Raw genomic sequence first — 25,994 nt, forward strand, 5'->3', positions numbered from 1 at the left:
GTTCTTGGTTTTGACATTTGTAATAATTGTAATCTTGAATTGAATGTAGTGAAATTTTATTATTATTGTGGTAAAAATTTAATGTAAATTTCATTACACTTCGAAATTAAATCAGGATACATTATTTTGTCTTTTCTATACTCTTTTTTATTTTATCTTCTACTATATATTGCAAGAGACTAAACCGAAAAAATCTCCTACTTGCTCTATTACATATTTTAATTTTAAAAGAGTATTTTATTCAAACTTCTCCATTTCTCAACACCTATAAAATCTTCAAAACTTATAGACAACATAATCAATGCAACCTTTAAAAATATTTTTTTTGGTGACTAAATACTATTTGATTTATATTTATAATCAAAGTTTATAAATAATATAATTAAACTAGATTTATATTTATAATTAAAATACATATAAAAGAGTATATAAAAAAAGCCTATGAAGAATGAACATAAATTAAAAACAAAAGCCAACACAATTTTAAATTGAATTTGTCATTTTGATTTATAGTATTCATGAAAAGCTTAACTATGTTTTGGTAATGAATTATTTTATTAAAAATATATAAAATAATATTTATAAATATACACAAATATATAATAATTAAATTGTAATAATATATTTATTATTTATTTTTTTATTGTGAATTTACTTGACAAATATGATGCTTATGGTTAGTAGCGGATCTATATGGGAGCTTACAGTGGCCAGGGTCTCTCCAACTTTTTAAAATCAAAATTATATATATATATATATATATATATATATATATATATAGTTAGTTAGTTAATTAGTATATATTAATATATTATACATAAAAAAATATGTTTAAATAACTCATTATGTATCATGTGTATTACAATATATTAATAATAAATAGTGTTTAAAATAATAAATAAATAAATAAAATATAAAATAAAATGTATTATGTTTGAATATATAATAAGCTTATAATAAATATAAACTAAATAAAAATAATAAATCAATCTATTTAAAAATTAAGATGATCTAAATAAATTAAAATTATTTGTTATTCTTGATAAATTTTTATGTTTTCATGTTTCTTATGTATTTTCTATAAAAAAATTAAATTTTTTTCTACATATCACAACAACTACTGAATGTGTTTTATTTGTAGATATGAAAATTATAAAAATAAGATATTTTAAACAAAGATAAAATACAAATCAAATTATATAGTTATATATATAAAAAAATATTTTAAAATTCACTTCAGTTATGATAATCGAGTATTTTAGTTATATAAAACATTATCAAAAAAATCTAGAAATACTAAAACTTTAAAATATGTTGCTCAATGTAACTTTATTTTATATAATATAATTATTGACTTGACATATATATTATAAATTATAATTTGTTCACTTTTTATATATTTTAATTTACTTTATATTTAATTTTGATCCCTTATATAAAATTTTTGGTTCTGTCACTGCACATAATTATCTGATTTTGGTAAATAATGATCCTTTTTAAACACATTAAAAAATATTTTGAGAGTTAAACAAAAATTTAAAATAAAAAAAAGGTGTGCAAGAAATAGTTGGTGAGTTTTTTTATAATTATCTAAAATGTCTAAAAGAAAAAGAATGAAACTATAAAAAGATATTTGAGAACAAATTAGAAAAGCAGATATAGAGAAAATTATCAATAACTCATTCTAAAGCTACAAAAAGTGAAATGTTGTGAATTCTTTTTATAGTTGATCATGATGCTAAAAATGACAATGGAATAAATTATTTTGTTATTTATGTTGTTTGTTTGTTTTTTGTTTATTTCTTTTATTTCACTTTATTGTATTGAATTTTTTTGTTAAAAAAAACTAATCTAATATAAATAAAATCATGATTTTTTTTCCTATCTCCAAAACTCATTTATAAAATAACTAACAAAAAGAAGAAAATATATATATCTTCCACTGTAACTAATCATATATTAGTGGCAAAACTTGATAATTGCACCATGAAAAAGAAAATATGAAAAATCTCATCTTGATATGGCAAAATGCAAGTGTCGAAGATCTCCATTTAGATCGTTATCTGTACTAGGTATTTTTAAAATCAACTTGCGACTGCTAAAGTCCAAAAAAGGTACTAGTAAAGAAAATGGTTAATATTTTAGATTTTGAAAGGATCTTTATTGTTAGGCTGTTAAGGTATTTTGATGAATACTTTAAATTAAACAAAGAGTGGGGGTAGTATATGTCAGGTTATGATTAGCCATAAAGTGTAAAAAAATGTGAAAGTTTAAAAGATTTGGTTGGGGTTAGGTGGAATAGGAAGGTGCCTCTTTCCGCATAAGGGAGAAAAGCTCATCATATAGGTATATGTTTATAGTACGGTCCACACCTAAGATATAGAAAATTTAATAGCAATTCATCATAATTGATATGCAAAATCATGCACTCAAATTAAAGTGGGGTCACCGATCCTAAGAAGATCTAAGTCAATCACATCCATCATCAACACTAGTATAATTACTTTGTATCAATCTATGGATTACTATCACTTGCATTCTTATTCCAAACCAATAATACAATGTTTACAAACAACTTGAACGAGTCAAGTATTCAGTTTTCGGCCGTTTAAATAAATGTTAAAAATTTGAATATTATTTATTTATATAATAATTTATTAGTTAATACTAGATTTTTCAAAAATAATATAACGTTTAAATGATTTTTTAATTAATAAATTATAATTTAATATTTATAAATGATTGTGCTGTAAATAATATAGAATAAATTATTATTTTTATTTCTAATATTTAGGGTAAATCATATTTGTATCTCTAATGTTAAGAGTAGCTTAATGTTATTCTATTATCAATTATACTAACATATCAGATTATATTTTTCAATTATTTTCACTTGAATATATCTATTCTCAATTAGATCTCATTTAAATGTGTTCGATTTTAGTATTGTACCCATTATTTGTGTTAAGGTTTAAGTATATATATCCTTAAAAAAGTGAATGATGTAAATATTGTATTGATTAGTTTTAATTTTTAATGAGTTATTATCTGAAATAGATCATTAGTTCTGTCTAAGACTTTTGTATTTTAACTTTAAGAAAAAAATTTTAAAACTTCAGCTAAAATTCGTGATGTGTAATTAATAGTAGGATAATATTAAATCAGTTTTACAAATATTAGGGATATAAATAAAACTTATTTTAGAACAAAAATAATACTTTACTTTAATAATATATTTAAAAGGACTAATTTAATTGATTTATCCAAAAAAAGGTAATAATTTTTTTGTTATTTTTTTAAATTAATTTAGATTATATTGTTTCATGAGTCGTTTTAACATCGTATTTTTTCACAAAAATAATTTATCAATCACTTATTTCCAATAAGAGAATATCTATAAATCTTTTTCAAAACAAAAATAAATATTCAATTGAAATAATATATACACTTCCTTTTTTTTTTCCCCTTTATCTAGAGTAATCCTCAAGTCCAAATCATCTAATGAAGCAACCATTGTTGCAACTTGCAAGAACCATTCCTTGTAGGATGAGTCCAATACCCTGAAGAAAATTAATTATTTTTAATAGGACACACTTGTTCCAAACATCGATTGGAATTTCTTGTCACGATTGCTTTCAGAGTACCATCTCTCATGGATAATATTTTGAGCTCCAATGTTGATGTTAGATTCTTTGATGGTGTTGGCAGAAGATCAAGATAGAAACTGAAGAAGGGTCCCATGAATCGTTGTGGTGGTTTTTCTTGCTGGATTTTGTCTCTGTTGATTTGTCATTATCTTAGCCGTTGATTTATTTAAATGGATAAGTTGTTTGGACTTTAGTCTAACACACCTTTTTTATTTTTTTATTTGAAAAAATTTTCAATCTCGATCAAAATCAAAACTCTAAGATGGTAACCTATTTATTAGGGAGGTTCTGCCATACAATACAAGGTTGAAAATCAACATACCATAATAATTTGTTTTGGTTATGTTTGATGTCTTTTAAATCTTTTAATGTGATTGAATTTTACTAAATGACCTATAAGTGACTATTTTACTAAAAAATGACACTCCTTTTTTAAAAAAATGTCAAACGTCTAAATAGAATACTTTTCTCTCATTTATTTATAAAATATAACTTTTTTCTTATAAAATTAAAATAATATATTTTTAGTCTATTTAACTAAAATATCCTTCAATATTTATTATAATTATATATAAATTAATAATAATTATTTGCTTAATTTAAATAATAATAGATAAACTATATATATTTATTATTAATATAATAAATTTTATTTATTTTTAATATTTATCATTATTAATAAAAAATATATAAAAATTTTAAAATAAATATTTTCTATTGTGTTATAAAATATTAAAAATAAATAAAGTTAGTACATTAATAATAAATATACATTTTATATTGTTATTATTATTATTTGAATCAATTAAAAAATTATTAATAATTTATATATACAATTATAATGATTATTTAAGGATATTTTATCCAATTAAGCTAGAGTATATGGTATTTTAATTTTGCAATAAAAAATTTACATTTATAAACAGAGGAAGAGAAATATCATTTGACAATTTACAGAGAAAAGTGTCATTTTCTCTATTTTTGTTAATTTTAATCATTGTATAACTCTCTTACTCATCGCTTCATTTGATTTATTACGAGTGTATATACTTTACATACATTATTCAAACAGTTTAAATCTAAATTTTTAGTTGTAGGTTTTATCAAATAATTTAAAAGCAAAGAACTCTTTTACTTCCACAACTTCTCTCTTCACAAAATATTCTGATTCCATATTTAATTTTCTTTTTACTTCATTTTTCATTCCACTTTCTATCTATCTAGATTACAGCACCAGCACATAGAATGTCACAATTAAGTACCCAAAGCAATAATCCACTTGCAGTTAAAATAATGATCCAAGCTAGATTATGTATTTACTTAGCGAATTGAATATATTATTATAATAATTTTTTCATAAATTCTACTTTTTGATGTATTAAATTAATATATATATATTCTTTAAAAAAAGAAAAAGAAGAAAGCTAACGACAGCTATGACATGGTTGTGAGCTTGTGTTTGGATTTATTGGATGGGAAAAAGAGAGGGGGAAATGAGAATGATAGGCTATGGGAGATGGGAAAAAGGGATAGAAGAATTGAGTAAGTCACTACTTTTTGTTTTTTCCAAAAAGTTTTTGTTTTGATAAAATCATATTATTAATTATTTTGGAAAATTAAATCTATTAGACAAAATGTATTAAATATAATATTTTTTGGGAGTATGATATCAATTTTATTTTTTAGTATAATGTTATCTAAAATAAATCTTTTGAATAACTAAAATAATGATTTATTATTAAAAAAAAGATTTTTTTTTTTACAGAAGATAGAGAGATTGGAACGCGGAACTTCTTAAATGAATATGGAGAAACTATGCCATTTGAGTTATAATTCATTGACAAAAAAGAATTTTTATTGATTACTAAAGTTCTAATATTTTTATTAAAAAGATTATTGGAGTTTTTATAAATGCATATTGAATTATAATCAATTTAGATTAATCGAGTAGTCAATTCAGTGTTTGCTTAAGTATTATGGGTTTAAATTCTTTCAATAATAAATCTTTAAATAAAACTCAAACGGAATAACGTTTGATTTGTGAAGTTAAAAATTAGGGCAATTTACTTTAATAATAAACCAATAGCATTTTAATATTACGCAAATTCTTAAACTGAAAAAGGGTATCTAAGGTAGCGTTTGTTTTGAGGTACTGAGACATAGACTAAAGATTTTAGTATCATGTTTGTTGGTTTAGAGACTGGTACTAAAATTTTTATCTTTTTCTTCAAAATTTCAGTACCTCAAAAAAGTAGGGGACACAGAGGACTACAATTTTTAGAGATGAAAACTGAAACTTTAATAACATTTTATACCTAAAATACCCTCATTTTAATTAATTAATTCCAATTTTATCCTTTGTGCAAATTAAATTAGAGTTTTATTCTTGTTTCAATTTTTGTGTCTTATTTTGCACCAAACAAAATACTGAGACTTATTTCAATCTCTGTCTCTTAATTTCTGTCTCTCAGTCTCAGTCTTTCCGTTTCTGTCTCTCCACCAAATGCTACCTGAATGTTCCAAATTGCATTTCTATATAAATCGAATTTATTTTACTTTAATAAACCAACATCATTTTAATATTACGCAAATCTCCAAACTGAAAAAGACGACCTGAATGTCCTAAGTTGCATTTCTATATAAATAGAATTTAATAAATTCGATTTACCTAAATTCGTACTATATCGAACCCATGGGATTCGAATTTTATGTAAATGGATTTGACGTATAAATCGAAGCTAATGATTTTGAATTAAACAGCCATACTAAATCGAATTAAAAGGGTTCGATTTATATATGCTAATGAATCAAATTCATTCTATTCGATTTATATTATACGCATCCTTTTAGGTAAAACGAAGCCATTAGAGTCGATTTAGTGCCATACATACTAATTCGATTTAGTATGGTTGTTTAATTCGAAGTCATTAGCTTAGATTTATACGTCAAATCTATTTGCATGTAATTCGAATTCTATGAGTTCGATTTAGTACGTATTTGAGTAAATCGAATTTATTAAATTTTATTTATATAGAAATGCAACTTGGGACATTCAGGTAGTCTTTTTCAGTTTGGGGATCTGCGTAATATTGAAATGGATTTGATTTATTAAAATGAAAAGTATATGTAGATAATGAGAATACTAAATAATGTGAATAATAGATACGTCGGATGTTCAATTCAATAGGTACGCAGATGATTATGTTTGTTATTTTTAATTAGATGGTTATTTCTTTTGATTTAATTTACTCATGCAAAGTTAATAATAATTAGATGTTCAATTTACTAAGTATGTATATAGTTATCTTAATATTAAAGTTTAAGAAGTAATTTAAAAGGTAGAATATTTTTTTTATTTTGTTGGATCAATTTTAAAATTCATTTGACATTGTTTATAAAAATTATTATTTAGCTAACAAAATCCTTACTAAAATAAATTGCCTTAAAAAGATAGTGTGGGTAAGAAAAAATGTGTGTAACGATTTGGAGAAAGAGGAAAAGGGAAAGGGAAGGAGAGGATATTGTAATCTAAGGGATGTGATAGATGGTGTAAAGGTATTAATTATAAGGTTATCATGTTACACATTGGCGTGCGCGTGAACAGTGCTTCTCTCTAACACTTACGTCTCATGGGTCCTCACTCCTCACCAATCCAATAAAAATGGCTGCACCACTCTCTTCTTCTAGCGCGTGTGTGTCCTTCCCATCCTCCTCTAACTCCATTTTAGTTTTTTCCTAGTGAGTAACTCCATTTTAGTTTAGAAATTGAAATTGAGAAGATTGGTTTAGTGGTGATAGAGTAACGCTAAAGAGATTAAAAAATAGTTAAAATTTATTTTATTTAGTTTTTTTTTATTAAAAATAGGAAACTTGAATTTACAATTTCTTGGATGAGTATGTTGGTACGAAGAGACTATGGCACTATACTATTTGAATTATAACTCATTGGCATCTTATTTAATATTTATTAATTATTTTAATAATTAAATAAATATTAAATAAGATAAATTTTTGATATTTTTATTAAATTTTTTTATTATAAAACATTTCCGTTAATTTACTAGTTCACTTAGACAAGTATCAAAAGTTTAAATATCGTCTTGCACATGTAGTACTATGTTGGCTAATAATAATTTCTCAAATAGAATTCAGACCTATGATAGATTGATCATTGAGTTACCATATTAAAAAATATCATGGATAACAACAAAATTAAAATTGAGAGGATGATATTAAAATATAATAAATAAAATAAAAAATAGATTAAAACTGAATAAAAAAATTACTCTATTATTAATTTTTATTCAATAAAAAAGAAATTTAGTCAATTTACTTGACCTCTTTTGTTCATATTGTTTGAGATAAGTTGCAAATTGAATAAAAAAAAATTATACTACTTTCTAATTAATTTTCTTATATAATAAAAAAAACTCACTTTTTTTCCTCATTTGTTCATACGATTATATTATGATTTTATCACAAAAATTTAAGAGATTTTTTTATTAATCTAATTTCGTATTTTTGATGATTACAATAACATATGAAGTATTTATGTCTCTCATATTAGGTTAAAAAAATACTCAAGTCCACTAACATAAAATTTAATCTATTAATCAAATAAATTAAATCAAAATATAAAAAATTAAATTGAATATTATAACAACAACAACAACAAAGCCTTGTCCCACTAAATGGGATTAACTACATGAATCAAACGAAGTCATTGTACTCTGTCATGTATCAAACAACTACATAAATATTATAACACTTAAAAATATAAACTAATAACTATATATTATATCATATTTGCATTATTTTACTTTATTACAATAATAATTTCTACTTTCCTGAAATCTGATGGTCAAATTTTTTTAATTAATTTACTGTTTTTTAAATCCAACTCTTAAATTTATTAATTGAATTAAAAAATAACATCTATATTTAAAAAAATACTAAATTATCATCACAAAATATTATACACATTATTCTTCCGTCTTAAAAAAAAAACAGCCTCTTCAATATCCTAGTTTTGTGAGTTGTGACAACCGTAAAATTAATACTTAAAAGGAAAAAAAGTCTTTTGTCGTGACGTAAAGCTTTGCTAATAACTAATAAGTAATAAGTGCTTTTTTTCTTCCCCTTCTCTTTGCAAGACTAACCAAAGGTGATTGAATTAACAGTTAGTCAGTGTCAACGATAAAGAAAAAAAAAGTCAAAAGAAGACATTGAAATTGAGATAAACTCTTTGTACAATTTTAGAGTCGAGACATTGAGATAAGATAATCTGTGAGTTACTATTTTTTTTTCTTAGGTTTTGCTCCTATATATTTTTAAAAATTTCAATATTATATTATTATCACAATATTACAATATATTTTTTTCAAAATTTTCAAACCTAAAACCTAATGTGCTCTGCCACTCCTATTTTCCTACCCTTCTCTTCCCTTGGCTTGGCTTGGCTCTTTCTGCCTCAAACTCTTGGGTAGCGTTTGTTTTGAGGTACTGAAACAGAAATTGAGAGACTGAGACTCAGTATCGTGTTTATTAGTTCAGAGACTGGTACTAAAATTTCTGTCTCTGTCTCTAAAATTTTAGTATTTCAGTACCTCTAAAAAGTAAGGACACAGGAGACTGAAATTTTTAGAGATGGAAACTGAAACTTTAATAACATTTTATACCTAAAATACTTTCATTTCAATTAATTAATTCCAATTTTACCTTTTGTGCAAATTAAATTAGAGTTTCATTCTTGTTTCAATTTCTGTCTCTCATTTTATACCAAACAGAATACTGAGATTTATTTCAATCCCTGTCTCTTAGTCTCTGTCTCTCAGTATCAGTCTTTCCGTCTCTGTCTCTCCACCAAACGCTACCTTGGGGAGATAAATGTTAGTTGTTGGAGTGAAGGTGATAGATTACACACGAAAAATTTTTATAAGTTCGGGTGAACAAGTCAAATTTTTGTTCTGATTTATTAATTATCTTTTATATTAGTATTATAAATTTATTATTTTTTTATTTTAAATTTTTAAAAAGTAATAAGAGAAACTTAACTTCAAATTAGCTCACATGATTGAGATAGAAAAAATGAATGATATAAAACAAAAACATTCATTTTTACTCCCAAAATACATAAGAAATTCTCCAGAATACTCTTGCTATTGTTAGAGATATTAATTGAAGAGAGGATATTGATAGAAGTTGAAAAAAATTAAGAGTTAAAAGAAAATAAAAATAGTATGTATACATAAAAATTAATTACTAAATATATTATTATATATATATAAATATATATCTTATTTTTAATATGTATTTTATATTTGAATATATATTTTATATGAATAATTGATTTGATGATTAATTTTTTATTGTATATACCAATCATAGTTGATATAAAAAATATTTTTATCTTTATATGTTTATAATTTATATTTTTAATCAAAATAATAATTGTTTTAGTTAGTGTACATAAGTGAAAAAAGTCAAATAAATCAACGATGGAATGATACCCTTATAAAAATATAAATATCATAACAAAATTCTTTTAGTGGTATACTAGAGTAAGACCCAATTAATTATACTATAGGAAAAATTTTAAATGTATCAGGAACACCGATATTTCAGTTATTTTAAACTGTTAATTTTAATTAATATATATTATATATATTTTTTATAATTTAGATCAATGGTTAAAATAATTGAAACACCGATATTTTCGGTACACTTACAACTCTTTCTATATTATATATATATATTTTTTTGCTAATAAGATATAACTCAAATAGCATAGTCTCCTCATACTTACTTAAGAGATCGCGAAAATTTATAAAAGGAAAAGTATAAAAGAACTAATGCGATTAATAATTTTTTTTTATAAAAATAGAAGACTTGAACCCGCAACCTCTTAATTGAGTATGAGGAAACTAGGGCAATTTACGCATCTAAATTGTTTGAGCCTCAATATTACGCAAATACATTGTTTCCAAATTCAATATGCAAATGCATTGTTTCACTATTTTATGTAAACCGCTACTGGCAGTAGCGGTTTATAGGTGTGCATAAACCGCTACTACCTGCCGCGGTTTACGTGTGTGTGAGTGTAAACCGCTACTGGCAGTAGCGATTTACGTGTGATGCTTTGCCTATATAAACCATGGTTGTAGCCGCGGATTATGCATTTAGATGGTTTGTGGAGTTTTTTAGAGAGAGAAAATTCTAGAGAGAGGTCAGAGCAAGTTGTGAGCGGGCCCGAGGTTTCTAAGCGGCGACTTCTGACGAGTTATCATGGCAGACAGGACCCTGTACCGACTGAACGGTGTTGCGCATATTGCCGGTTCTATTGGTGACGAGGTTAGTTAACATTTATTTTTTTCCAGGCTTTGCATATGTTAGTCAGAAAAATGGTAGGTTAGGTAGACGAATTAGAATTTATAGATTATTCCCTCTAGTTTGAAATTAGGCTTCGCATGCTAGGATGTTAGTTCACTGATTTTGGTTTAGTATTTTGAGTTTTTCTTGGTAAGTTATAAATATGCCTAGTTACCTGAATTTCAAATCCCTTCAATGAATGTTATGCTACATGGTGTTGGTTTCGTTTAGGGAAATGGATAGTTGACGTAAGCGGATTATTATAGTTTGTTTAGGATATTTGTATGATATGAAGTTTTAAATTTTAAAGCTTTACAATATTTTAAAACTTCTGGGAATGTTATTTAGTAAAGTATGTGTGTTGTTATTTTCCCTATCGTGACTAGGGAATTTTTTTTAATACTATATAGGAGAATTTGTTGATGGTTTAAGGTATTCGTATACGGTTAGATATGGGAATTTGTTTAAGGATAGATTCTCGCACAGATGACATGATAATCAAGTTGCTTGTGGTCGCTTGATATCGATGTGGCCATACACGTGTGCGGACCGTTGTACCTCCTAACTTCCCATGTGCTCTTCCTTTTCCGCATGACTATCCGAATCAACCACGTGCACCCGTTTCCAAACTCCTTGCATCTCCCTTGGTATTTCAGATTGTCGGACTCCATAACCTTGTACTCAACTCCACGCCGAATACTGTAATCTTTTACACTCAACACGGCTTCCTCTTTACTCTAGAAGGATTGGCCAATCTGAAATTCAGTCATAGATGTCCCATCATGCATCCCCTGCCCATCGAATGTTGCATCAGCATTCTGCTGTTGGCCGATGACTTCCAAGTTCAAAGAAGAGAGGTGGGGAGGGTACTCCTGTGTTGCAGAACCGGAACCTCCATGGGCTGAACGTCCACCTCTAGGAATATCATCATCACTGTCCCCACCAATATCGACAGGCTCCTCATCCGAATCATCATCAAACAGTGCATTCTTAACTCGATCCGGTCCAGCATGGCATTCAAAATCAGGAACAATAGGACCAACATATGCATGAACAGCCCCAGCACGTTCGGGCTCCGCATTCGGAACTGCTACTGCTACCACAGGCATCGATGTTGATGCACCACCAGCTGGGGTCGACTGAGGATTAGGTGCCGATGCCCCAGAGCTATCCACACCATCTTCCAACTTCGCAAACAGCTCAGTTACCCTCACCTCCGGAAAACTACGCCTGCAGTGAAACAAGACCTGCAAGTCTTCATCCGACCCGATCACGAATGTCTCATATCTCACACCAGTTGAGACAACATCAATAGGAATCTTGTAAAATAATTTTTTTACCCACTTCGTCCCACACGTACCGAGCTTCCGTAATATGCTTTGCTTAATCTCTGCCAACGTATTCGACGATCGGATAAAAACACTAAGCGGTTCTCTGTCTGTGAATTTTACACCATGCCTTTTGCTCTTTTGAATTTTTCCATAGCAGTGAACCAGAGCCACAAAACTATCATCCCCCTCCATTTGTGAATAACACTCTACCTCTCCACATTTGGCCCCTCTATGGTTTATATAGGCAGCCCCATTCAGCCCATCACATGTAAACCGCTACTGGCTGTAGCGGTTTACACTCACACACACACGCACGTAAACCGCTGCTGCCAGCAGCGATTTACACTCACACACACACGTAAACCGCGGCAGGTAGTAGCGGTTTATGCACACCTATAAACCGCTACTGCCAGTAGCGGTTTACATAAAATAGTGAAACAATGCATTTGCGTATTAAATTTGGAAACAATGTATTTGCGTAATATTGGGGCTCAAACAATTTAGATGCGTAATTAATTTAAAATCTTTAAAAAACTAATTTAATTAAAGAATATATTAAAAAAATCCTAATTGAATTAACAATTATGCTAAGTGTGTATGAAAAATGAATCATCAATATAAAATATTTAATGTTTATCATACATATAATATTTTTGTTAAATTAACAATAATAGATTAGGTAAAAATTTTATTTTTTCAAATATCATTCTCCCTAAAATCCCAATTTTTTTTGGTATATGCGTCCAATTTAAGTTCTTAAAAAGGAGAAGGACCAATAAATAGCTCACATGACATATTTCTTCTTCTCCATCTTAAAGGTTTAGTGTTTAAATTCTAAAAATTGTAATTGAAAAAAAAATGATAAAATATGTGAAAAGTATGTGAATATATTATATACTTAAAATTGGGAGTTGTCTAATTTATTAGAATACTTAAAATTAAAAGTTGTTCAATCTATTGTCCCAAACAAAAAAAAGAAGGAAATTGTGTAGTCTTATGGTGAGTGGTGAGTGAGTTGGAGTGAGAGATGAGAAAGCATAATAAATAAGCCTGAAACAAAGTATCCACACTTTAAACTCAAACCAACCAAACCCCTTCTCTTTCTTTCTCTTTCTCTGCAACACTTTCGGAGGGAAACACTATAAAAAAAGCACCTTGGTTTTTACCGAAACAACACAACAAGAGTCAACAGTCAACACACTACTCATCCAAGCTGCCACACACAAAAGAAAATGTTCGCTGAAGAGAATGGCCTCAAGGGTGACCCAAGGCTTCAAGCCATTTCTCAAGCCATCAGAGTCGTTCCTCACTTCCCCAAGCAAGGTTTCCTTTTCTTTTCTTTTTTTTTTTCTTATAACGTCTTTATTTTCATTTTTTAGAATAAATAAAAAAGAAAAAATATTTTTTTTTTCTGTTGCGGTTTCTTTAATTTTTGAACCTTCTTCATGGAACAGATCTGCAGCTGTGGCTGTCTGGTTTCATAATATTCTATGCTTCTTATATATTGCGCTGTTTCATTTTTAAATAATAGTAAGAAGAATAATAAGAAGAATAAAGCGAATGAGATTATTATTATTATTTATTATGATTAATATTATTTTGCAATTTGCAGGAATAATGTTTCAGGACATAACGACATTGTTGTTGGATCACAAGGCGTTTAAGGACACGGTCGACATTTTTGTCGATCGTTACAGAGACATGCACATTTCCGTTGTTGCCGGTAACCTCTGCTTCTTCTCACTCAACTACTACCTTTTTTTTCTTAAAACAAAAAAAAAAAAAGAAAAAAAGAAAAAAATGAATAAAAACATGTTTTTTCCACATCCCTCGTCTTCATCACCATTTGATCGTCGTTGTTACTTTTGGTTTTGTTTCCATTGTCATGGTAGAGCTTAATATCTATTTATTTATTTTAATTTTGGGTAAGGAATGAAAACAGGGGTACATGCTTCTTCTTTTTTTCTTTTTCTTTTTTTATTTTTTGCGAAACAAGTTGGCAGTGTCACGTGGGTGCAGTAGGGTGGAGCTGAAACTATTTTTGGTGAGAGAATTTCTTAGAGTTTTTTATTGTAGTGAGAATGAGAATGTCACCATGAATTTGTTTAACTTATTTTTAATGTGAATTTTGTATTTCAACAATTTTACAATGGTGGCTGATTTTTGGTATGCACAAATCATTTTTGTAGTAGAACAATATATCTTACAAAATTTCACCCTGGTGTGTGATTTTCATTTTTTATTTATGATTTATAAATATAATAAATATGGTGACATTGGAGCCACGTATAGTTCTTGTTTGTAATAATCTCTTACAGAAAACAAGTTCAGACTCAGAATCTTTTGTTGTTATTGTCATTCTAAGCATTGATGAGTCAGCTGAATTGGATCCTTCTTCTGCTCTAAAATGAATTCATACTTAACCACTTAGATGGGTGGTGGTTTGTTTGTATGTCATAAATCACCAATATTATATTCCCATTTTGCTTAATATATATTTTTTTTACTTTAAATGATATTGCTTGTGTAGGAGTGGAAGCTAGGGGATTCTTGTTTGGTCCCTCAATTGCATTGGGGATTGGTGCAAAATTTGTTCCTTTACGCAAACCAAGGAAGCTGCCAGGTATTAACTCTGTTTCTATGTTGAGAAAGATTTTGGATGTTTGTTGAGCACATTTAATGCGTGTTCTAGGCTCATTCTTGATTTTTTTTCAGTAATGCTAGGGAGACAAAAAAAAAAGCCAGAACTTGTCTTATTTAGTATTTGATTAATTGTCGCAATAATTAATAAATGTTAAATAAGGTAAGTTATGACTGTTTTTGGATAATTTTTTTTGTTATCAAATATTTCCGATTTTTTTAATGCAAGTTTTAACTAATATAATTGAAATTGAGTGGTGGTTATTGCTTGTGGAGCATTCATTGAATTCCCTTAAAGAGCCGCAAAATTGCAAAATTTTCTGCCATGTTTTAGTTATGGCTTTGAAATTTTTTTGCTACCAAGTCTCTGTTTGTTCGAACGTGACATTGTACCTAACTATGACCAAAACAACGTGACGGCACAATCTATATGTCACTTTCTTTGTGGAATTGAATTGGGTTCTCCTCAGTGAAAATCTGTCTCTAATTGTGTTGTTTATTACTTGTTTACTTTTTTTTTTTTTTTCCACGGTATCCTTCAACCCGACAGGTCAAATACTAAACCGTCGCGATTACTTGTTTACTTTTACTAGTGTGTGTTACATCACTTAAGATCAATTTACTCTTCAAACTTTATTGAAGTCTCTAGTTAGCTTGTTCTCTTACGAGTTAAATTAGTTCAAGTCCCCAAATCTAGCTTACTAGTTTAAAGTAAACTTTTTTATGAGCTTACGAGTTGAGTTTTGTAGTTAAAGTTCACCTAACTGCCACGAATTTAGGCGAACTTGCGAATTTGATAACCTTACTCTTCAGCCTTTCGAGTTATGTATGTATTTTGCCTTCACATTATGACTAGACTTTAACATTCTTCACATTTAGGCGAAGTAATATCAGAAAAGTATTCTCTAGAATACGGAACTGATTGTTTGGAGTTACATGTTGGTGCTGTCCAGCCGGGTGAACGAGCCATAGTTATCGATGACTTGGTGGCCACAGGTGGAACTCTCTCGGCAGCAATAAGACTTCTAGGTGATTTTTGCAGGCTTTTTCTTTTGCTTTCAGGGTTTCCCTGCTTTGGCTTCTTTTTCCGGCCACTTCGACAACATATATATAATTACTCCGATTTATGTTGTCTCAAGGACATGGTTCATGGAAACTTTTTATTTTGTAGAACGTTCTGGTGCTGAAGTAGTGGAATGTGCTTGTGTGATCGGTGTGCCGGATGTTAAGGTAATAATTGCTAAGCTTTTCTAAGTTCTATCTTGTTACTGGTAATCCAAAAGACTCAATTTATCAAACAAAAATGAAATTCATAAATGTTACAATTATTCTTGGAACCAACTAGATTCTAGGCATCTAAAGATCAAGATATTTAGGTGAAAATACACTTGGTATTCCCATGGTTTGTAAAATATAACATTAAACACCCCATTAACATATAATATTTGTAACTCTTTTTCATTTTAATTTGATATTTCTTGAAATCATTGAGCTGAAAAGTAAATTATGGCTTTGTGTTTCAGGGACACTGTAGGCTTATTGGAAAACCACTCTACGTCCTCGTTGAGCCACGTGAAGTAGATAAATGTTCCAGGTACTCGCAACTTTTTCCACCAAGAATGGTTGGCTTTGGAATGATTCCATTCATTCTGCTCCATGCTTTGTGTCTGAAAGATTTCAAACACCTTTTATTTTTTTCTAAAGCCTTTGGAGTCTTATTGGCACCTTTTTATGGCAATTGCTTCCAGAATTACTAGTGCCCTTTTTACTTGGCAACATAGAAATCAAGAAAAAGACACATTACTTGGTTTGTTTCTGTTTACTACTGATTTCTACCAAGGGCCATTGTTGGGGCCACAATATAGTTGCTTTACTCATTAAAACAAAAACAACTATGAAAAATAACTGTGTTGTTTCTTATTAGTATTCTTGGATGAGAATCTTTCCCTCATTCCAATCAAATATCGACAAATTTAATTAAAAAAAAAAGATAAACCATGATCTTCAACAGTTTTGAAACTTTAGATCTTTTCCTATGTGTCAACTCTTGATTCATGAGACAGTTTTTACTATTTACTATTTACTTCCTCTGTTTCAATTATTTGGACAGACACAATTTGTGTCCAAACATAATGATTTTTCTTAAATTAGTTGAACGCGACATTGATTTTTGAAACAGAGGTAGTACATGCGTAAATACCAAGTCATTCGATTGCGTGTCACATCAAGGTTGGGGTGGATAAGAAGGTAAAAGTAGTCAAGAAAACAATGGCTAATGTGAGTATGTGACATGTCAATATCGGATCAAGTAATGACTTGGATAACATAAATTCGTTTTCCAACTTTATGTTACTATTACTATCCAAAATTCAATATCCACGATAAAAAGTAAAAAAAAAAAAAAATTCAATATCACTACATTTTATTATTTATCTTCTTGATAACTGATAAGTTTACTTTCATTTCATGCAGATGTGAAGTTGATTCTTCCTTTGGCTGAGTAATCAGAGGCCATAATGTGATCACTGATCATTATGCTCTTCCCCCTCAAATGATCATCCTGAAAATCTCTCTCTCTCTCTCTCTGTACATGTTAGGCAATTATGTATGGCTAACAGTTTGGATCAAGCATTAATGAAGCAATGTAATTTTCTGGCATCAAGTTGTCAATTGAAAGCCTCATCTTCCTCCCCTAGTTTATCGATCAAACGCCAAAAATAAATACAAAAAAGTAAAGAATTAAAAATCTTAAACGGTTCAAGAGAGATCATAGTAAATATTTCATTTGTATATAATTGAAAAAACGATAAAAAAAAAACAAAATTTACCGAATGTAGGAGTGAATTTTAGTAACAACTCACTAGTTTAATATTGTGAAAAAAGCAAACAAATTAAATACAATCACATTTAAATGAGTATAGAAATAAATTATGGCAAAGAGTTACTATTTTAATATTGTGAAAAAGAGCAAATAAGTTATATAAAAACCTATTTATAATGGGTATAGAACTAGAATCTCTTATGGGTCAAAAAATATTGCTTTGTAAGACATGGAGAGCATTCCTCTCAGCCAAGAGCAGACAGTTTTTACCTTTGATGAGTTCCAGATTTTTATTATTTAAAGTTTCTTTCTAGTAAATAAATAAAGTGGTGCAAAGAAAAAAAGCTCGTATATCTGTGCAAGGTAAGAACTGGTACAAGTGGAAAATACATGAGGGGGCTACTTCATTCAGTATTGGATCAAGTCACCTAATAGGAATAGCAAGTGATCATCCACAGGGATAAGTGGAAAAAGGAAGAAAAATATATACTGCCACTCCATAAATATTCCTAAATACTTGTTACATTTTCCGTAGGAGAAGCATCATTTTCTTTCATGTCCAATTTGAAAGCTTGCCTTGTAATGCGGTTTGTCTGTTTTCTCAATCTAACATTGTCCATGAACAAATCTGCAATGATCTTTCTCACTTCATCATCACAGAGTATACCATCTTTAATTTTATTGGTTTTATCTACACTAGAAGCACCACTTCCGTAGTCCTTTCCTAAGTTTTCTACCTGAAATTTGAATGGAGATTATGTAACCATGTTGAGTAGCAGGATACAAGAGATTGAATATAAAAATGGTTACAATGAACGGTAAAACTACTTAATTGGTAGAAACAGTAAATCACAGATAAAAATATATCTTGTACCTCTCGTATTAGGAAGTCAATTTGGCCATCAGATGCTGCTAACTGATTAAAAGTCTCACTTGATGATGAACTCTTGATTGTTGCCCTATCTTCATCTTCGCTAGGAAGATTGACATCGCACTCTTGAAGCTGGTTGAAAAGAAGCCGGGATTTTTGCAGCAGCTCTCGCCAAGCAGTTTCTGTCTGCTCCCTCCTCTCTCTTTCTTGTTGAATAAGTTTCTAAATACACAAATGCAACACAAGCAAAGCATTATATGTCAAGTAGATATTTATGTAAAAGCTTGGAAAGGAAGGAAATTTAATAAGTGCATGATAATAAATTCAAAATACAAGGAAAGGAAATTCTAGAGCAGACAAAGAATTTTGTTGTGTAGTAAAAAATATAGATATGTTTTTGAAAATAAGATTTCTATTAGTTTAGTTGTAAGCAAACACAAATGAAAAGATTTGAAGCACGGAAGAACATCCAGATAGATGTAACCATTTACAGGTTGATAACCTACCTCAGTTTCACACTTTTCCTTTACTGACTCACTAAGCTCCTTCTTCAACTCCTTTTGGGTATTCCGTAGAGATTTGACCTCTTTAACCAGAATCTTAACATCTGCTTTTGATTTTACTTCTAGCTCCCCATACTGTTTTGACAAAATTTCCAGCTGCTCTTTAGCAGCATTTAAATTCTGCAACAGTACATCTTTCTGCTGAACAACTGCATCCTTTGATAAATTCTCACTTGAATTTCCACCCTGTATCTCACCATTAGTCATTATCAAGATCAGTTTCCTAGAAAGAAAACGTTTGATAAATGTAGAGCAAACCCAAATATCATACCGATTCGGACTTCAGTTTCATCTCCATTTCGAGTGACTTCCGCCGGAGTTCCTCCATATCCCACTGCATTTGCGTAAACCTTTCCCTCTCAATCAGAATAGCCTGCTGCAAGTTCTCCTTACTTTTCTGTTTGGTGGTTTCAAGTTCTACTTCCAAATCCTTGACCTGAACAGATCCAATCAGTAATTGCATGTGAACGCAAGAGTTGAATCAATACACAGATTTTAACAAAATTTACCTTCGTTGTGAGGAAATCCTTTGCAGCTATCTCTTGATTTAATCTGACTATAAGGTCCTCCATATCAGTTTTTGCACTGACTAGCCTTCGCTGCATAGTTAAAAGAATCCTGTTCAATTTATTGCGTTGATCTAGTGGAAGGACTATTTGACCATCACCAGAAGACTGTGATTGTGCACGGCCCATAATATCTGTTGGTCTTGAAACCATAGCACCTCCAGGAACGTCATGAGAACCATCACCAGATGAATTTCGAATTCCAGAATTAGACATATCACTACCTCGTATTGAGCTACCATCACTCCCAATACTCTCAGATGAAAGCTTGCGAGTGTGATTGATAACAGTAGCATGCTCAGTCTCAGAGAAAAGCTCCATAGAATTGTTAGCTAAATGTGAAGCATTATAAGAATTACCATTATTCTTTTCCTTCTCTGTAACATAATTGACATGTCTGGCATTTACTTTATGCCTAGGAAGGCCTTCCAATTGCTCTAGAATAGTCTGACCCATGAACAAACCCTCATCAATATTTGATATACCGTATTTCATAAGCTTTTCCATTGGATTTGTGATCTCTTCATCTACTGTTAGATCATCTGTGCCGCCTTCAGAATTGTCATCCCGTCCAATTCTTGGAGTTCCTAGTTCAGATGGCTCATATGCTGTATCACTACCATAATCAGAGGCAATAGATGAACTTCCAGCAGCAAATGATAGGCTTGAATGGGGAGGTGATTGAACTGAATAAGCTCTGTTATTGGAATCAGGATCTGATTCAGAGCTCTGCTGGCTTGCATCTTGGAAAGCTGAGGGGAAATTCAGGTACAAATGAAAAAAAAACACTTGAGATAAAACCAATACATGAACGAGGCACAATAAATGTAGAAGACAATCACATACAGGATCTAGCAGCAGCTTCTAGTTCAAGAAATGATGCCACCGCAGCGCACCTTGATATATCAATGTCAGACAAAAGTTTGGTGATCCACTCCTCCAATGAGGACTTTCTCTGTAGGAAAAGTAGTATGTAAAAATATATTGTACTGATTTGACTCTTTCATTCACATATAACTGTCTACAACTGCAAGGTAGCTCGCTCAACCCAATTTAAATTAGAATCCATCTAATTTTAGATGGAGCTACCTGCCTATTGTTCATAGCATTGTAGATAACTCAAAAGAAAATAGAAAACCCCAAGTTTAAGATTCAATTATTCAACATTACATATACAAAAAAAAAAAAAAAAAGAAATGCATTCAATGAGTATTTTAGATAATTCTTCTGAAATGATTTGCAACTTATACACTTCAATCTAAATAAGGAGTAAATGGAATGGAGTAACTTTCACCTATGTATTGTATGCTCCATAATCCCCCAAAGTATACTTTATCCAATTCAAATATTTGTTGAATGTCGGGTAAAAACAAAATTTAGATGGAAACGCATGAGGAAAATTATTGCGGCTGCAGTCATACACAAAAAAATAGGACACTTCCTGCTGTTATCTTTAAGAGAAAAGTCCACCAACTCAGAATCATCCACTATTCAGAACAAAAGTCCAGATAAGAATAATGCTCTTTAATTAATAATTATTAAGCATATTTCAATCTTTTTGGTAAAAAAATTAATAGATTCCATTTTAAGAGACAAGGCATGCAGATATAAAGAAGGACACACTACTAATCTTTAGTTGCCACACATCCAGGCATATATTCTCAAGACATCTTATTATATCAAATAGACTAAATTGAAAGAAAATTCAAGCAAGATGCTCTATGCAGATCCATGGTGACAAAGAACTGTTACTATAGTAAGTTTAAGGCATTTCCAACCTCTTCCAACAAAGCCCGGCTTTTCAATCGCATGAGTCCCTTGGGTGGTGCTGGAGGGATATTTTTCCTGGGAAACTCCTTTTTAACCTAAAAAGACAGCATGTGGAAAAATATTGTACACATCAGTAACAAAAAAGATGCACAATCTTGATCTAGCTTTCTATCATACAGCATGCGCACACATGCAAAATTTCTAGGTCTCTAGGTTTCTTCCTCATATCTACCATCGGTACAAAAAAGATGGCTTCCCTCATGTTCTGATGTGACGTTGCAAGCACACACATTTTTTTTTTTCAAAATTTCCCATCAATATCTCTTTTGCCAATCAAAAAGTAGGCATCAATATTCCTTCAGATTTGGTTTGGCTCCAACTTTGAAATTACGGAAATCAATTCTCTAATAGCATTTTAGTTTGGATAGATATACAAGGTTGAATCTAAATACCATGTGCTAACTACTCTTTCAATTGGCATCCCTCAATAGGCCAGCAACTTGTCTATTCATCAAGGGATGTTCATTCATTACTTATGAAGCATGAACACTTCGCTGAGTTGCAGTGTCTACATGTTGGACGCATTTCGGACACGCCACTCACTCGACACTCGTCCAACGGGTGTCTTTCGTGTCCAACTGTGTTTTAATAAAAAGAAATAAAAAATGCTTCTCCGGTGCATCATAGTTCATTACTAATGCCTTTTGCATTTTAACAAACTGTTTAGATGGGAACAGCAGGTGGACACCCCCCCCCCCCCCAAAAAAATGTCTCATTCTTTCGTATGTGTCTTCACTATTAAATTTCAGAGCCACTAGTTTATGAAAAAATACAAGAACACCACTAACAACACATAACATATTAATCGATTCGGTTGCCATACTACAGCTGAAGTAATTACATGACAAGACAATTAAGATGCAATTGTAAAGCACAAACTTACATCGGCAAACAACTTTAGAAAATCATTGAACCTTCTAAGTACTACATGCAGTGTTGTAATGCCGTCTGGTGACTGAATGCCAACTTGCACCCTGTAGAACTGTCCCTTAATAATGTTAAAAATTAACAGACAAAAATACTACATCGGAATATGGACAAGCTATAAATTAAAGCTTAGACACCTCAGTTAGTGTTTTAAGTATTCCTCCTTCACATTCATTTGTTCTGCTCTGTTTAGAATAATGTTATTCCAATTTAAACATTTGAATGAGCTGAATAAAATGCCTATGAAGGAGGAGATCCACTTTATTATTTCTCAATTAATCCAACCCATCGGCCATTGACAGCATAAGCATAGTGCTGCTAGTTTGCTACTACTCATCCCATTAGTTTTGACATATTAAGTACTATTTGTTATAATAACGGCAGAAGGAACCATCAGGTAGCAGGTTTATTTGGTAGGGATTAACAAGTAAAGCACAAGGGTATTCTTAAGATCCCATTGATATATGACTATAAAGACAAATGCTGCCATATTGGCATGAATGTATTATTCTTAAAATAATTATGGAAACATTATAAGAAGACTCCCACTGCATGCTTAAGGTGGTAATATTATGCACAATAATTAGAAAAAAGAACAATAAAAAATTTCACACTGGTTATGTATTTGAAATTGAGAGTATCCTGTAATATTAATACCATTATACAAGAAGTTCCCAACTCCCATGTTGGTCAAACAATATAGTTTAGTTTGACATTTAGTATTAGTGTGAACTAACTCATGTAATATTATACTTCTCTTATTACATGTGCAAAAAGTAGGATTTGTTCCCCATTTCATCTCTCACCCATTCAATAATATAGTCTTAGTACACCTAGAAATATTTAAGACCGACCATATAAGGAATAAGATAGGAGTAAATGATGATTTCCAATTGCATCAAAATTCAAAAAAAGCTCATATACTTTTAGTCCTTACTAATACAAAGCTGAAAGGTCGTACAAATAATAAATAAATCTGACCATGAATTAAAAACAAGTTATTTATCAACTTTACCACTATAGGATCTGAATTCTTTGATTTCGGAAGGAAAACCCAGGAAGGTATTGTGACACAGTAACTCCAACCAGTACGATGATTGTGTGGCCATACTGTATCTCGCCCATTCTGTGTAATAGGGTTTCTGAATTAGAAAGTAGCCAACACCAAAATAATAAAGAAGAAACTTTACAAAGGATTCCAATTTCTTCATGTAATAAAAGCCAAGAAGATAGGAAGCATATAACAAAAATTGGAAAATGGTAAATGGAGATAAATTAGCCAATAATGGCAGAATATACAACACAGAACAAATGTATCTGAAATGACAAATAAAGTTGAAGAGAATTCCTTGCAAAAATGAAACTAAAAATTAATGGGAGAAAAATGAAAATGAGAGAGCCACCACTGATCTTGTTTATATGACTACTTTAGATTTTCAAAATATTAGATAAATTGAATATGTATCTTCCTCAGAGAGATGAAAAAAGCACAAATCAATAGCTTTGTTTTGCCATTCGCTGCAAGCCCACATGCTGACTATAAAAGGAAGGGTCAACACACTATTTTCAACAAAACACTTCCAAGATAACTGAACTGAGTCCAGTGTTGTGGTGAGGTACTAATTGACTCCAGTAACGGTATCAATAGACACTGAATGTGATTAAAAATGAAGATTCTTTGCTCAAATCAGATGGCATTCCAATTGATCAATGAAGTGATTTCTACAATTCCACACCCTAAAAGCACTCACAAAGTCACACTCATCGATGCTAAGAGAATAGATACAGTTTCAACGATCACGCGCAAGCTTTCCGCATCAATCAATCCAAAACCACTGAACCTCGAAATCTTTAAACTCCCTATTTTAACTGATGAAGTTGATCGAACTCGCCGACATAAAAAATAAGAAAAGGGATAAAACTTGCACAATTGCGTGAATAAAAAGGTTAGAATTATTAAGCAGGGAAACTAAAAAGCCAACCCATTTTCGAGGAGCGGGACTCCAATCCATGCCGAGAGGCAGCGGCGAAGTCCCATCGTGCCTATGTTTCGGAGGACTCCGTCTCTGCATCATCTTCCTCTTCGTTTCCTCACCTAAAATTCGCTCTCTCTCTCAAAAATTCCAAGATCATATCACCATAACAATCAGAATTCAGTATTCAACGGCTATTCCCAGCTGAAATCGGCATCAGAATCAGAATCGAATCTCGCAATCAGAACAACAACGCGAAATCGGGATTGAAACTAGGGTTTGGATGATCGGATCGGGAAGCGGTGACAATAGTGGCGCACGTTAAGAGGAGAAGCGGCAGCGCGGCTAAGAGACGCCGCGAGCGCAGTGAGGGGTACGGTGTGTTATATGTTGGGAGTGGACACGTGGCGGGTCCAATGAGAAAGGAACAACTCAGATGGAAAATGTGTCTCTGAAATGTCAATAGTGGGTTTTTGGTTTTGGAGGTATGAGAAGATGAGAATGAATGAAAGTGGAAAAAACAATGGAGAGAGCCACACACCTAACTGTCTTCTTCAGTAATTGCACTCAATCTTTCTCAGGGACGATGGCGATTACCGAAGCTACGAAGCTCACACCTTCTGTCTTTTTCGCTTTTTTACCTCTTTCTTTTTTTATTATTTCTTTTTTTTTTTCCCACTCCGTGATCGGGGCAACGGGCCTGGGGTGGACCATAGGCCCAACTTAGTACAAAAATTTGAAAACAAAGCAGTAGGCCCAATTCAGTACAAACCAAATAACCAAACCGGGAATCTGGTGGGTCCATTCTGAATATGCATTATTCATCTCCAAAGTGAAAAAAAAAAGGTAAAATAAGAAAATAATAATTTAATTATCTTTGAATAAAAGTAGTAAGATTTATAGATGATAAAAATTATAAATTTAAAATGGATTAAATACTGATTTTATTAGTTTAAGCATTTAATTATTGAATAATACTATACATTCAAGTCTTTTTATAAATTAAATTAAATAATAAGACTTGTAATAATATTAATCATAACTTATTTTTATTATGTTAGATTAATTTAATTAGACTTAATTAAAAAAAAGATTTAGATGAGTAGTATTATTCAAAATTATTTTAGAAGATTTTTTTTCTTGTCCCAAAGATAAATCCAGCTCAACTCAATCTTTTATCAATTTGAAACGATTCCTTGTTTCTTGAGGTTGCAGTTTTTAATCAATGAAATTCTGTTGGATCAAGCTATTGCTAATGAGGATATATACAGGGTCAAACATCTATTTAAATGTATAAATAATTATTAAATATTGAATTTATTTTCTTTGTTTCGTATAAAGCAGCATGATTACTAACATGAGAGTGTTGCATTGAACCATGAAAAGGTTAACATTAGGATTTTTAGTTAATTACATACCTTATTATAAAATATTTAGATAAATGTCAGGATGAATAT

The 25,994-nt window shown here is 30.4% G+C and overlaps 3 protein-coding genes across 5 annotated transcripts; 1 reads left to right on the forward strand and 2 right to left on the reverse strand.

Moving 5' to 3' along the window:
- Positions 1–11,752: 11,752 nt before the first annotated feature.
- On the reverse strand, positions 11,753–12,538 carry LOC130946130 (uncharacterized). Its single transcript, XM_057874811.1, has one exon. It carries the CDS (start codon positions 12,536–12,538, stop codon positions 11,753–11,755), a length of 786 nt encoding a protein of 261 aa, XP_057730794.1.
- Positions 12,539–13,353: 815 nt separating this feature from the next.
- LOC130944082 (adenine phosphoribosyltransferase 5-like) lies at positions 13,354–17,693 on the forward strand. 2 transcript variants are annotated; one of them, XM_057872226.1, is made up of 8 exons: positions 13,354–13,669; positions 13,959–14,069; positions 14,877–14,969; positions 15,866–16,015; positions 16,158–16,216; positions 16,510–16,580; positions 17,166–17,263; positions 17,459–17,693. In XM_057872226.1, exons 1-7 carry the CDS (start codon positions 13,579–13,581, stop codon positions 17,227–17,229), a joined length of 639 nt encoding a protein of 212 aa, XP_057728209.1. In that variant the 5' UTR covers positions 13,354–13,578; the 3' UTR covers positions 17,230–17,263; positions 17,459–17,693. The 2 variants fall into 2 exon arrangements, with proteins under 2 accessions (XP_057728209.1, XP_057728210.1); XM_057872227.1 differs by lacking the exon at positions 17,166–17,263 and having other exon boundaries at positions 13,361–13,669; positions 17,459–17,687.
- Positions 17,694–18,129: 436 nt separating this feature from the next.
- On the reverse strand, positions 18,130–25,141 carry LOC130944081 (PX domain-containing protein EREL1-like). 2 transcript variants are annotated; one of them, XM_057872224.1, is made up of 10 exons: positions 24,547–25,141; positions 23,580–23,690; positions 22,521–22,619; positions 21,586–21,672; positions 20,654–20,762; positions 19,751–20,559; positions 19,513–19,677; positions 19,185–19,427; positions 18,682–18,900; positions 18,130–18,544 (listed from the first exon to the last, which is right to left on the reverse strand). In XM_057872224.1, exons 1-10 carry the CDS (start codon positions 24,637–24,639, stop codon positions 18,317–18,319), a joined length of 2,163 nt encoding a protein of 720 aa, XP_057728207.1. In that variant the 5' UTR covers positions 24,640–25,141; the 3' UTR covers positions 18,130–18,316. The 2 variants fall into 2 exon arrangements, with proteins under 2 accessions (XP_057728207.1, XP_057728208.1); XM_057872225.1 differs by lacking the exon at positions 24,547–25,141 and having other exon boundaries at positions 22,521–22,611.
- Positions 25,142–25,994: the final 853 nt, after the last annotated feature.

The sequence above is a fragment of the Arachis stenosperma genome, chromosome 8 (assembly GCF_014773155.1).
Source record: "Arachis stenosperma cultivar V10309 chromosome 8, arast.V10309.gnm1.PFL2, whole genome shotgun sequence".
NCBI lineage: Eukaryota > Viridiplantae > Streptophyta > Magnoliopsida > Fabales > Fabaceae > Arachis > Arachis stenosperma.